The sequence below is a fragment of the Typopeltis vanoorti genome, chromosome 16 (assembly GCF_054136105.1).
Source record: "Typopeltis vanoorti isolate ZY-2024b chromosome 16, IOZ_Tvanoo_1.0, whole genome shotgun sequence".
Classification (NCBI taxonomy): Eukaryota; Metazoa; Arthropoda; class Arachnida; order Uropygi; family Thelyphonidae; genus Typopeltis; species Typopeltis vanoorti.
The window spans coordinates 14,342,466-14,356,635 of record NC_143564.1 but is presented as its reverse complement, the minus strand read 5'-3'; the positions used below and the strand labels follow the sequence as shown (position 1 = coordinate 14,356,635).

General features: G+C 33.8%; 1 protein-coding gene across 1 annotated transcript in view; it reads left to right on the top strand.

Annotated features, from left to right (window-relative positions):
• Nucleotides 1-7,362: 7,362 nt before the first annotated feature.
• LOC150097857 (adhesion G protein-coupled receptor L3-like) overlaps nucleotides 7,363-14,170 on the top strand; it is a 70,624-nt gene continuing 63,816 nt past the window's right edge. Inside the window, exon 1 of the mRNA XM_090406250.1 lies at nucleotides 7,363-7,616. Within this exon, the coding sequence (XP_090262376.1) occupies nucleotides 7,499-7,616 (118 nt within the window). The 5' untranslated portion in view covers nucleotides 7,363-7,498. The remainder of the gene's footprint in view (nucleotides 7,617-14,170) is intronic.

Genomic DNA, 14,170 nt, shown 5'->3' with positions numbered 1-14,170 from the left:
TTTCTGGTAAAGTATAGTCAGAACTGTACTAGTTTTTCTTCTTTTGTAAGTAACAAAAGGAATAAATCCATAAAATATTCATTAAATAGTTCTGACACATTTATAATAGAAGTGCCATGAAAAAGTTGACGTATTTGTACAACTAATGTGTAAGGTTATTAATGCTTACTCTAAAGACTCTAAAAATTAGGCAACATAATACCAGCACATAAAGGGTGATTAAGTTGCTTATAAACTCGTCTCGTTATCCTTGGCAAGCTGAGATATGATAAAACCCACGATGACCTTTCCTATTTCAAATAAATTATATCTTAAAAGCATATGTATTGTATTAATCTCATATTTTAAGAAGTGATCCAAGTGCTAAGAACATAGATGATTAGCTGTCATTTAGAACTACTTGGGTGATTTTTTTTTTCTCGTACTGTCGAGGACAAGTCGACGCTTCTAAATTGCTACCAGCCTTCGGCTTTCTCCATACTCGGTTTATTTTTACATATGAAATATAGGAAGCATCTTTTTTTTTTTTTTTTAGATGAAGTAGACAAAACAGATGAAAAATGAATGACAGAAATCGGTCGAAGGTCGCGATCTGCATAGGGTATAGGTGTCTACAGCATTTTTCTATTTTCCCAGTTTTGAACTTCAACCCATTTAATCTGCCGTAATAAAATTCTTAGTAAACTGTACGAAATGTCGATCTTCTTCCAAATTGATGTAAGTGATAGAATCTCGAAAAATAATTGTGGCAGTGTGTTGATTCTTAAGAGAATGAAATTATGTGAAAACAAAGAATACTTTCTTTAATTATTGTTATTTTTAAACTGTTTTCATGCATTCACCAAAAAATCTTTCGAAAAAGTTTAATAATAACAGTTGAGAACTCTGTTCTAGAGATTTTGCATTTTATACGGGATTATTATGGAATTTTTATACTAACAACATTCCTATATTTAGTTTTTTTTTAAAAAAGTTCCTTTGTAATCATGTTGTATCCAATGTATCCAGGGGCGACTAGTGCATAGGCACTGCGGAACTGCAGCACCCCCAATTTTTCTCGACATATAAATATATTTATTAATTTATTTATATTTTCTTGTAATATTTAATTTTATTATCAGCAATCCTATACAAGATCTTTTATCTTGTATAGAAAGTAAGATATTCTCTTATTTTGTATAAAAAATAATAAAAATCCATCTTGTAGCACTTAGGAGAGCGAAGGACGCGCTAGCAGCAGTGTATTTACCACAGTGTCATATTGCTACGCGCGCAAGCATATGCACGTCATAGTGAGATGCGAGCTATTAGCGTAATGCGGCACTGTCCGTCGCGCAGTTCCACTGTTGTTTATATGCACTTTGCGCCAGTAGTAGAGTGTTCGTAGTGCTTATCGGGTTTACTCCGTCTCTTTAAATATTTGGACATTACAATTAAAGGATTTAATTGTAATGTCATGTACAAATGCATTACTGATCTATTGTACTGCTAGATTTCAGTAACTGGTTTTAAATCATAAGTTACTTATAACGTCATTTTTTTTTTTTTTTAATTTTTTTATCTGACTCAGTCCCGATTGTAGCTTGTGTTCTGCGTGTTCGTGTCTGAAAGGGAGGGTTGAAAATTCAGTGTCTAGGAGAATCCTCCCGTTTTGGGCTGAGGTGATTGTTGCCTTGACTTTGTATCTGCCTTGACTTTAATGGAGCATAAAAAGAAAAATATTGTGAAAGTAAAAGGTGGAGCCAAAAGCGAGGTAGCAAATTATAGCCTACTTAAAATTTCACGAAATGATTATTAAAAGATTGTGAAAGCTAGTTAGGCCGGAGATTGATACGCATGCAAGCAATTTTAGAAAAGAATCCATACTTGTTTAAACCAATACTTTCTAGATTAGTCTGTAATCGGCACACGCCAATTTTGTTGCATGAGATTAAATATCACGGAAGCGCATCCTGACCAAAACAGTTTCTCCTAGTATCCGCTTCAATATAAACCTTGGATGAAGAAGAATTAGATAAGCGCTCTCTGATTTAATTTTTTAGCTTTCACACAATCTTTTGGGAATGATCTACTGCTGCAGGTGTATATTTGAGACATCTTGAAATACTTCCCATTTAAGGTACTTCTCAGCTTAGAAAAGAAGTTATAAGGAACAAAAGTTAACTGGGAATCTACATATTCTTAGCGCAACAGAGCTAAGAGTAGTTGCAAGGCTTGAAGATCATTTGTGAGGTTCGTTTCCTAAGAAGTGCATTTCAGAGGCGTTGGCAAAAGGTTCTGCTGTTTGATGCATCTTTGTCCTAATTGTTTGATTCATAAATTTCTTACCTGAAGATGTGGTTCATACGGGAGTGGCAGATTTCTCCCTCAGGGAAACGCGAGTTTTTCCTACCGCAAAACAAATAAGATTAAAGGAATTAAAATACCTTGAAGCATAGAAATAAATAAATATAAACTTTTTTTTAAGTAAAGAATATTAACATTTTCATCTTCGAGAGTTTTTCACATCATCGCTTTGGAGAAAGGTGATGATCTGAAAAATGGTATCGGAAGAAAAGAATTCGACTGATTGTATGTTGAAAAAGTTTGCAACCCCGATTGTTTGATAGGGATGAATTTTTTAAAGCAGCTTTTGGAATGCATAGCCAGGATATCTGAATTATTGGGAATATTGACGATATTTACTCATACTTTCAATAATACAAATGATTAGATTGACAGTATGATTATTATTATTATTCTATCTGATATTACATTGGGAATGATTTTATTGTAATGTGGATGAAATCACACCAGAGTGTCAACGATTTAGAAAGTTCCGGGATCAGCTATCAGCAAATTTCTTCAAAATATTTCTTATCAAGATTGCGCAGATTTCACGACATAGAAATAAAGAGTAGGTGTCAACAAGTTGCAATAAATGAATTATCTGAACTGATTTTAGATAACTTTTGTATGCGTGTCTAAATTTCGGCATCATTAAAAGGTGAATAACTAGATTACTGATGGAATATAATAATTAAAGTTTTAAAATAGAAATTGAAAAATTTTAGCGAATAATTTGTTTCACGTGAATAAAAAAATCTTGATTCGTCAGCATGATTTGCTAAACATCTCCATTAAATGATAGAGATAGCGGTTCACTTGGAATTACAAGTTATAAGGTCTATATTATATCTTTTAACTGTTTGTGGCGCCTCCATAGCGTAGTCGGTATGACGAAGCCCTTTGATCGGAAAGACTTTATCTGGTCTCTTTCGACTAAAAGTGAGTTAGCTGGTGTCATACGGAGGTAGGGTTTTCTTTCACCCGGAAACTCGGGCTTTTCGTCCCCCAGAACAGGCAAACCGGTCCCTTGAACAGTCATGAATACGCCCCACCCATATGTCGGATAAAATTGAGGGGGGGGGGGAAGAAGAAGAAGCAAACGACTGAAAGGGAAAACCAACAACTGCTTGTGTTCTTCAAATAAAGGAACATGTGGTATTATTCCTCCAACTGTACCATGAAATTGTTTAAAAAATCTATAAAGACAGTTACGTTTGATCAGTGCCAGCCTCAGAATATGGATTTCCAAAGTAAAACAAAGATAACAAAATTCCTGTAAATGGCGACTGGGAAAAAAAAAAAAAAAAAAGCAAATATAATTAATTTAATCTTATTAATTTTGGATTGAGTTGATGTTTAATATTTGATCTTCTGGGATATATTAATGGGAAATCGAGAAAGCCTAAGACATAATTCCCTGGTAGCCTAACCACCCTGATGATAATGATGTGAACAAGAGAAACGAAAGAGGATAATGGAGTAAATTAACATCAAAATAAGCCTTCGGTCGAAATAGCACAAGTCGAATTTTAATTCGTGATAATAAAAATAAAGAAAAAAACCGAGAAACAACGACAAACTATTTCAGCTGCTTGTCATGTTAACAAGAACAGCTGATGATCAGCAATTATATTTTAAAAAGTGGCAAAATAAAGCCCAGAAGGAGATTACTGACCACGTTTTATTTGAAAGCAGAGAAGGAATTGGAGGAAATAAGTTTAAAAAAAAAAAACAATATTCTACAGATAAAATATAACAAAAACAGTTGGGTGTGCTGTCTTGTGGCTTATGCAATAAGCGCTAAAAAATATTCACTTCACTTTGAACGTATGATTGTATTTTATGGATGTATGAACATTTTAAGAAGGCATAGCTCATCGGCGCTCATCTTAATTGGTCCAGTGCAATTAATTGTAGGATAACTTTGAATACTTTAATTTATCAATTAATATAATTTTAAATATGGAAAGCTTAAAGATCAAAGGAACAATAGCTGTGCTTCACGCATGCCGTTTATGTGAGAAGCACAAGGGTTTACGCTTCGTGGTGAAATTAGATTATCATTGGCAAATACTAGAGTGAGACAGGATAATTTGAATTTTGATACGATTTTTAATACAGCCATATAATACGCACGAAAATCGGAGACAAGCAATCACTTGGGAAATTATTATTTTTTCGGATTGAACGAGAGAAAGGCTGAAATAACGAGTTTTACTTTATTTGTACATACATTTCAACCTCCTTCGACTATAATCATACAAATCGCGAAAGGTTTGACAGAAAACGGGACATTCAGTAGATTGTCAACACTGTTTCCCATTATAAATACGGCCAAAAAAATTTATAAATTATTTAGAGAAAATTAGTTGCTATATCGGTGCCCTAAACACACCAGTTTACACTTTACGCACACAAAACAGATGAAACTCAAAAAGACCAACTCATGACAACGTTCAATTGGATTGGTTAACACAATAACTCAGAGTCACTGATTTTTGGGTGCTATTGTCTCAGCGCACACCCTGCCTCGCCTTTTGGATGGTTTTCAACTGAAACACTAAGAATTGGACCTGCTGCGCCGTCTGTATGTCTTTTCAAAGGGCTCAAAGGTGTTCGTATTTATGACTGCACACCAAGGCTATCAACGCGAATGCAGTGTTCACGCGTCGAAACGTGTCCTGTTCATGAAGCATTAATATATTGTGTTTAATTTAAGGAATCACACGAATCCAGGAAACTCTTAGGGACTTGAACAAGAATAAATGCAAAAATATAATATCGGTGATATTGCTTATTCCGTGGGTGTGCACTGCACACCTAGCACATCCTGAATATATGTCCCTGACATATATATTCACATTTCAATATTGAAATATCTTTGTCCCGAAGTATCCTATGCCTATATATTACGTGCGTTCTTATTGCCGGTTTGCTTGTTTTAAGGGACGAAAAACCCGAGTTTCGGGTAGAAAAACCCTCCGACTACGTATGAGACTGGCTACTTACCATTTGATTGAAAATACCTGATAAAGGTTTCTTACATCACAGATGCAATTCAAACACAGGGTTTTCTAACCAAAGGGCTCATCTAAACCAACTGAGGTACAGCGGTTCAACATTAATTACAAAAAAAAAAAAATATTTAATAAGATTTATTGCCAAAAATAAAACTCGTATTCATATAAGTAAAAATTAATAAAAATCACATTTACAACATCGAATCCAAAGCAAACTTAAAAACTGATAGGAATGTTTCTCGTTCGTTTACGATTAAGAGAGATCTTGTCAGATTTCATTCAAATCGATCCAGCCAGAGCGGAGTTATATATATGGACGGATAATTTAATCTAATCTCTCTCTCTCTCTCTCTCTCTCTCTCTTTCTCTCCTTCACTCTATTGTTCCAAAATGATTTCTCAAGCGAAATAAGAAGACTGATTTGATATTTATCGTTAATAAAGATATTTTTCTAATTTCATAGTGCACAATCTCTACACGTGCTGGAAATAAAGCTCGCAATAGTGATCCCTCTTCCTCAGCAACAGAATATACTATTTGGATTATTCCGAATAAACTCCAACTGGACAGGCGCAAAAACAGGCCTAAACACACGTGCATTGGTGTGTAGGCCTGTCCAATTGGAGAAAAAAAATGCTTCCACTCACGTTGGAGATTGGATACATCGATCTCAGTTTAAGGCGTAGAAAATGCCCCCACGGCAAACTTTATAATAAAAGCGAACTTAAAAACTGAATACAAGAGACGCAAGTCTTTTGAAAACGCAGGTTTCCGAAAAATGACTGTAATTCGTTTCGAGTTGTTGCTTTTTTTTTTTTTTTAAAGGAATCACGTATTTATGCATTATTTATAACCATTTTCAATGTCCTGTTCAAAAATGTGCCAAAAATTTCACCACCCCCCTTTCGATAACTAACTTATAAATAATGATTACTTTTGAGCTCTGCTTGTACTGTTTTCAGCAGGGGCGGCTCGCGCATAGACACTGCAGAACTGCAGCACACCTCAATTTTTCTCGCTCTATAAATATATTTATTAATTTATTTATATTTGCCTGTAATATTTAATTTTATCATCAACAATCCCATACAATTCTCTTATTTTGTATAAAAAATAATAAAAATCCATCTTGTAGCACTTAGGAGGGCGCTAGCAGCACTGTGTTTACCACAGTGTCATATTGCTACGCGCACAAGCATATGCACGTCATAAGTGAGATGCGAGCTATTAGCATAATGCGGCACTGTCCGTCGCGCAGTTCCACTGTTGTTTATATGCAGTTTGCGCCAGTAGTAGAGTGTTCGTAGTGTTTATCGTGTTTACTCCGTCTCTTTAAATAGTTGGACATTACAATTGAAGGATTTAATTGTAATGTTTAAAAAATTGTAAATCCATTCCTTTAATTACAATTAAAGGAATGGATTTTATTTGCAAGTAATTTTGAATTATACTAAACTGTATAATTTTATCGATAATAAACAATATTTTTTCATGTTTAATTTTTTTTTTTTTTTTTTTAAACCATAAAGTTGATCTTTTATCCAAACACGTAGACACTGTACTTCCAGTGTGTTTCGAAAGTTGCAGATCCCACGATCAAGCCACGAGCCGTCACTGGTTTTCAGTGTACGTTTTCGTATATGTTCGGGAATAAGATCAAATACTGAGTTAGCTCATAAAAATAAGTCAAAAGAGAAAAATATATACCCCGCAGAACGCAAATAGGAAACAAAACAGTTATCTGTAGCAAGGTGACAGTGATTTTTATGTGGCTATCTAAGAGCTGTGACATCTTTATGCAGCGTATCGTTTGTGAAGATAAAGAAGAGTTGTGGTTTAGCGGAATCGGAGATTAAATAAAGCGAGGCATTATTACCACATTGCTTAACACCAAAGTCGGTTGAACTTTGGTCGTTCGTGATGAAAAAAAAAAAAACAATAAAAAAAGCAATTTGTCTGTCAGATAATACGTGCCAGGTGTTATTGTTAGTCTTCGCCGCCCAGTAAACGCGAGATGTTTTGCATTCCTGGTCGGCGTGGTTTGTTTTCCACGAATGAGTAATTCAATTCTCTGTGTTTCGATTTTCAGAAAGCTGAATACGTTGTGATTTTGGCCACGGTCGGAACACATCATTAGATGTTATGACTAAATGACTTCGGCAATCGTAGCGCAATCACAAGCATGGGAATTTTCTTTGACGAAAGGAGTAATTGTGGTGTTCGTACTGTTCATGTCTCATGACGTGATCCACTCTATCACGGATTATGGTAAGTGATAAGAATACTGTGTGGTTGGTAAATGTTTTAATTTCCAAATGAGCTAAAAGGGTTATTTCTTTCATTTGTGATGATTCTCGTGCATTTTTTTAATGAAAAAACTCCCCATTCACACGCAATCTGCACCGTCAATTCAGAAAATAATATGCTATATTTTTCTCTCTATCTTTCTCCTTTAATATCGTATGCTACTTTGACGAGAATTGTTTAAAATTCTAAGTGAACGAAAGAAAAATCCCAACTAGGAGTGACTCACAACACGAAATGGTGCCTAACAAGATATAGCGAAAATGTTATACCATTAAGGTGTTATACTTTTTGTGCTTTATTGTCGCTTTTTTGCAATAAAGATGTAACTTAGGATGTTTAAAATATACAGAAGTAAACAAAATATGCAAAAGGAGATGATTTTATATGGTTAGTGCTATTTGCTTGCGATGCAACACAAATCTCAATATTGTGCACTTTACATCAGCATTCTGTTCAATTAATCCACACCAGCAAATTAACTAGCATTTAGACGAAGCTAATACGCATATTCGTGCTAATATTACTAAGCGGGTAAAACAAATAAAACCTCACGGTAGTAAGTCTTAAAATGTATGAGTGCTTTCTTCCTTTTCCATGTCACAAATTCACATAAATAAATAATAAACAATACAAAAACCGTTTTACAGATTTCTAGATTTTTTTTGTTTTGTTTTGTTGCTTTATTAATTATAGATATTCATAACACCACATTCTAAAATTATAAGCGATTTGAAAGATTGGATTTCTGCTTGTATTCACATATATATATATATATATATATATATATATATATATATATATTATATATATATATCCAAAAATACACACTATCATGATAGTCTTAAATTCTTTCGGCTGTAAATTCCTGTTTAGCAACTTTTTTGCAACTTTTGTTTATGTTGTTCTTCCTTAGCTATTTCTGTTAGGCAACGAAAAGTTGAACTGTTTTTCAACATTATTATTTTATTCATCGTCCATGTCTCTCACTCGTTGAGTGAGAGACATGGGCTCGTAAAAACAATAATTGTGATCACACACACACACACACACACATGACACTAGCTGTCTGAAAATACATTATTATCAGCTGAAATTTTAATAAACGACAGTTACAATGTGCAATGATAGATATAAAAAGATATGAACGATAAAATATTTCTACATAGTCATATATTTTCGCAATAATTTATTTATCTTTATAGAAAATGAGAAGTTTTTGCTTCTATAATACACCAACATACAATTTATGTATATAAATACGAGTCGTCAGTGTAACACTTCCCCCTCCCCCGCTTCTCTTCGATAAATATTCCATCTCCACAGTTTTTTTCTAACTAGGAGTTGCAGAGCATTTTTTAAAATGTGATTCTCACTCCCTTAATGTTTCGGACTTATCATACATACATTTCGTACTGTGGGTAGGTTTAGGGTTAGATAATCTGGAATCCTTCTCTAGATACCAAACGTGGAACTTTTGTTTTAGTGTTGCTAATGTCGTCAAAAATAAGTCGTATTTTTGTCGATAATCACTAGAGAAACTGCTCTTTGAATTATCAGTAAGGTCTGCTTGGAGGGTTCTTAGCCTGTCTTCTCAACTGATATTAGTCGGACAGCGAACTGTAATTCAGAATGCGGTAAGAGGAAGTGGTTTTAGGATTACCCATTAAGGGGGAAAACATGCAGTTTCTTTATTCTAACCATGATTAATAATTCTTTTTAATAGGTTCTGTGTATCAACATCACGTTCCTGGCAAATACGCTGACTCCCATGCACTAAAATTATATCACTCGAATCAGAACTAGCTGCAGCATTCATCCAAGTAACCCGGAGTTATAATAGCGTAACCGTGAATTTGAATAACATTTCTTCAACTTAAATGTGGGTTAATGCAGGGACTGAAATAAGACCTATGCACATCCTTTTTGAGATAGGCAAGGAAGAAGAATTGACGAAAACTGATGTTTAAGTCACTACCAAAAATGGATTTACGGTAAACTTCCGTGGATTCCCCCAGAATGTAGCAATAACAGAGAATCAGCAAAAGTACAAGTTTGTTGTTCACATTATCATAAAGGTGCAGCCCTGTGATTATTGTTCCTCCCGAAATTGTATTTGAATTTCATAACTCTGGGTAACAAGCAAAACTCTCATTTCGCTTCTTGGAAAACGACTCCAAGGGAACAAAATCTACGTTTGGACCGAAAAGCAAGATCCCAATTACTTCTGAGTTGTATTCGACATCATGAGCAATGCTAGCATTGCTTAAGGTTCCCTTAAGGCAGAGTATTAAAATGCTTTCCACATCAGATTGTACTCTGGCAGAAAGATGATAATTACGAGTATCAATACTTTTATTTTTCAATGGTACTTTTGATGCATTAATTATCCATTTTTATCTCGGCAACTCATTACAATTGTTCCTTTGAACTGTAACAGTGTAATCATATACTTCAGCTGCGACCGAGACACGAGCTGGTACACAAGCAATTTTTGACTCATCGTTATGATTCGAATGTAGTCAGGGCCTGTGTGCAAAACTTTAGTTGGCTAAAAACGTTTAATACGCCTTCCCTGAATAAAAAATCACTTTAGAAAAACGTACCAGTGAGTTAAAATGAAATACGAAATATATTAATTATAAGTTTATTGAACAAAAAGCAGAAATTACAAAAAAAAGTATAAAAAACAATAAACATACAAGAAGGGTACAAAAAGAACAAAAATAATTTGAAAAAAAAAATAAAGTAAATAAATAATAAGATAAATAAATAATAGTAACTTACAAGTATATAAAAGAGGAACATATTAAACATTATTGGTTAAAGAAATAGTTAAATAAATATTTAAAAAGAAAGAAAAATCACTTAGTGAATTGAACTTTTCTAGTTTTCATTAATGAAAATTCTCGAATAATCTCATGTAGATCAAGTTGATCCAAAATATCTGACTCTATTGATATACTGGCAAGATTTGAAAGTCTGTCTTGTACCATTGTGAAGCGCAAGTATTTTTTAATAATTTTAAGTTTAGAAAAGGACCGTTCCGCAGATGCTACAGATACCGGTAATGACAAAAGAATCCGAAGACCAATTGTAAAGCTTGGATAAACTGCGATTTATTCAAAGTCGTTTGAATAAATATACTGAATTATCTGATATATATATCGTATTGGAGTTTTTTAAAATTAGAAATCAATGGTTGACAGTGTAAAATTTCTTCGCATAAATCGTCTGCGTCAATGTCTGAATGATTCTCGTGTGTTAATTTTTGTCGTTACTTTTTACAACAAGATAATAAATATTCTTTATTTCGTGAAGTACTTAATAAATACAAAAACCGAAATGAATTCATATTTTCATTTTCATGTTCGTAATCAAATTGTGTTGTTTTTTTACGCCTCCTTAGTGGTCTACTACTACAAAGTATAGATTCTGCGTCAAATTTTGCTGCAATTAATTTTAGCTTTCTACAATTTCCTTGAAAGTTTCATCAGACCTATTATTATTATTAATATTACGGCCAACTCCAAGGAGTCATTAGCCTCATCGAGGGAGGCCCTAAACATCATGTCAAAAACAACTATTCAAATCCACACAGAATCTATCATACTTTTCCTTGAACTCATCCACAGTCATGGCACCCACAACTGACTCTGGCAACTTATCCCACTCAGTCACCACTCTCCAAGTAAAAAACCTAGTTCTAACACCCTTGCTAACCACACTCTTGCCCAGTTTCCATGGATGGCCCCCTAGTCCTCCCACCAATCTATAATCATTTAAAAATTGATTTAGATTATTCAATGCATCTAAAGTAAGTTGGAGATTCAAAGATGAAGACTGCAATATTTTGCTGACAAAATTCACTTTATTTAAAATATCATACCAAATCTTTGGCGCCTTTACTATCTTGGCGCCTGTGTGCGTCGCACACATTGCACATATGGTCGGCGCGCCCCTGAATGTAGTTCACGGTCTGACTTCTTAATGATCCACAGTAACGTTGACATATGTCAGCGTGAAAGTTACTTAACTATATCTAGTACCCAAGTTCCATTAAAACTATTTAAATCCGATTTTAGACACGATTTTGATATTTCTGTTTAGAATATAAGGTTATATTCTACACATAAACATCCACGTAAAATTAATTTGACCAAATCATTGTCGCTGCAGTTGCGGTAATGACAATGCGAGATGAACAGGAGTATCATCCTGTTACAAATGGATTCTCTTGCACTTTGTAAGCAGATAATTCATAAACACAGGACAGCACATTCATCTTTCACCGTTGAATGGTAAGGCAGTAGCCATTATGCTAAGCATTGTAAACAGTAGCTGACAGCTCTTGTTACAAGTATCATTTAAGGCCCAAACAGGTTACAACTTGGTTATTAATATGCCACTTTTAGTAGACAAATCTGTTGAACGGGATACAACTCAGGGAGGCATCGAATCCAATTAGAATCAGAGTGCTTCGGAGAATAGCAAAAAAAAAAAAAGGTCATAAAGTATCCCGCCAAGATGAATTTACGGTTTTATGTTTCAAATCACTTAGACCGGGTTTTGAATACACTTGTACCGTAATTTAGGATCACATGATAATCTCACTGGAACTGGATCTAAATGTAAGGGAATCGCAAAGCGAAATACCCTTACAGATGGCGTCGCTCTCCTGATTTCGAACAGTTACAGTATTTCGCAACTCGATTCATGCCAATAAAATCTCATATCTAACGTGAGCTAGAATATTTGGAGGCTGGCTACAGTTTACAAGCCGCTACTTGGCTTACATTATTTTAATACCTGAACGTGTTTCGCTTTAATACTTATGTTGTACTTTAGACCAGAGCTTCCCACGGCTCACAGTTTGGGAAGTAGGTTTTGTTGAGGGAGCCGTGAAATAATGAAAACAAATTTAAAATGTTTTAAGACTAAGTAGATTTTTTTATCTTAAAAGAAACGTATTTAATTTTTATTATTTATTATTTCTTTTTTGTTATTTTTTATATTTTAAAGGAAAAAAAAAATCAAATTAATGAATATTAGTAAATATATGCTTATTCATATAAGTTTCATTTATTTCAAAGCAGAAATCTAAGAATTACAGTTTCAAATATTTCACCTGATATTGGTGTAGCAGTATTGAAACACATCTATCCCATTAAATTGTTATTGTACATTTGCAGTACAAGCACATGAAACGTAAAACGATTAGTAATAAAGAAAGAATTAAAAACATAAAAGAAGTTTAATAACAATTTAATGGGATAGATGTGTTTCAATACTGCTACACCAATATCAGGTGAAATATTTGAAACTGTAATTCTTTTGATTTTTGCAATATTCGGGCGTATGTTTTGTGTTGAATATAAATACAATAAATATTATAATAATATATGTCTATATTATGATTTTTTTTCAAGGGGGCCGTGAAATATTTTAATTTTTCCAAAGGGGGCCCTGACATCCAGAAGTTTGGGAAGCACTGCTTTAGACAATAAAATCTAATCAAAACTAGTTACTTTGACAGTTATAATTTCGTCTTTGCTTGAATTCCCATCCCTCCGATTGCTATTTTCTTTATAATAAGTTAGCAGAGCTGAAAAAAAAAAAAGTTGAAATAGCCATAAACACAACGCGGAAACAAGATTATATAATCTCATAGAGTAGGCAAAAGTATTCTAGACTATATTCCTTGTTACTCGCAAGTCTTGCTTTAAAAACTGATGTAAAACTATATGCTTATACTTGCTTACCTCCCATTTTATTCTCGCGTGCCATCTATGTGCAAGTGTGATATAACAGTTTTCCAGAAATTTGTTCTTACGCCATCATATTCGTTTCAGAAAGAAAAAAAATCTATTAGCATCGGATGAATACTTATCTGCACACACACACATGCTGCAAAAGAGTCGGATATCAAACGTGCTTGCTAGAAAGTAGACTACCATAGTCATTTTGCAAAATTTGTAATCCTCTCGTTTCTTTTTCTAAACACCCTCGCCTCTTTCTCCCTCATTAAATCTCAATGAAACTTAATAAGTGACTGGCTATCTTGCTTAGTACACATTACCTACGTGAATCGCTTTCAGCAATTTAACACGTACTTAAGGAATCATTTCGAATATTAAATTACCATAATAAAAGAATGTTCTAAATGAAATAAGTAGCTTTGTAATTATATTATTTGTAAGTATATCGGTTAGGCAATATGTTTGAACTGTTTATTATTATTATTTTTTAACTTTATACTTGATTTTCTCTTTCGACAGCTAAAATTTCTTTAATCCTTCTCCTCTCCCCACCACCCAAGACCGGTATCGGGTCGAGAACTGCACTTTGTGAAACACTGATTTAAACACAGTATACACAAAGTAGCATCATTTCTTGTTGTCTTTGCACTTTTCCAATAATTTTATATTAGTACAAATTCACACTCCTTTTATATTTCAATATCTCAAAATGCGGAGCATGTCTGTTTTTAGCAAAATGGCATGAATTGAAAACTTGAA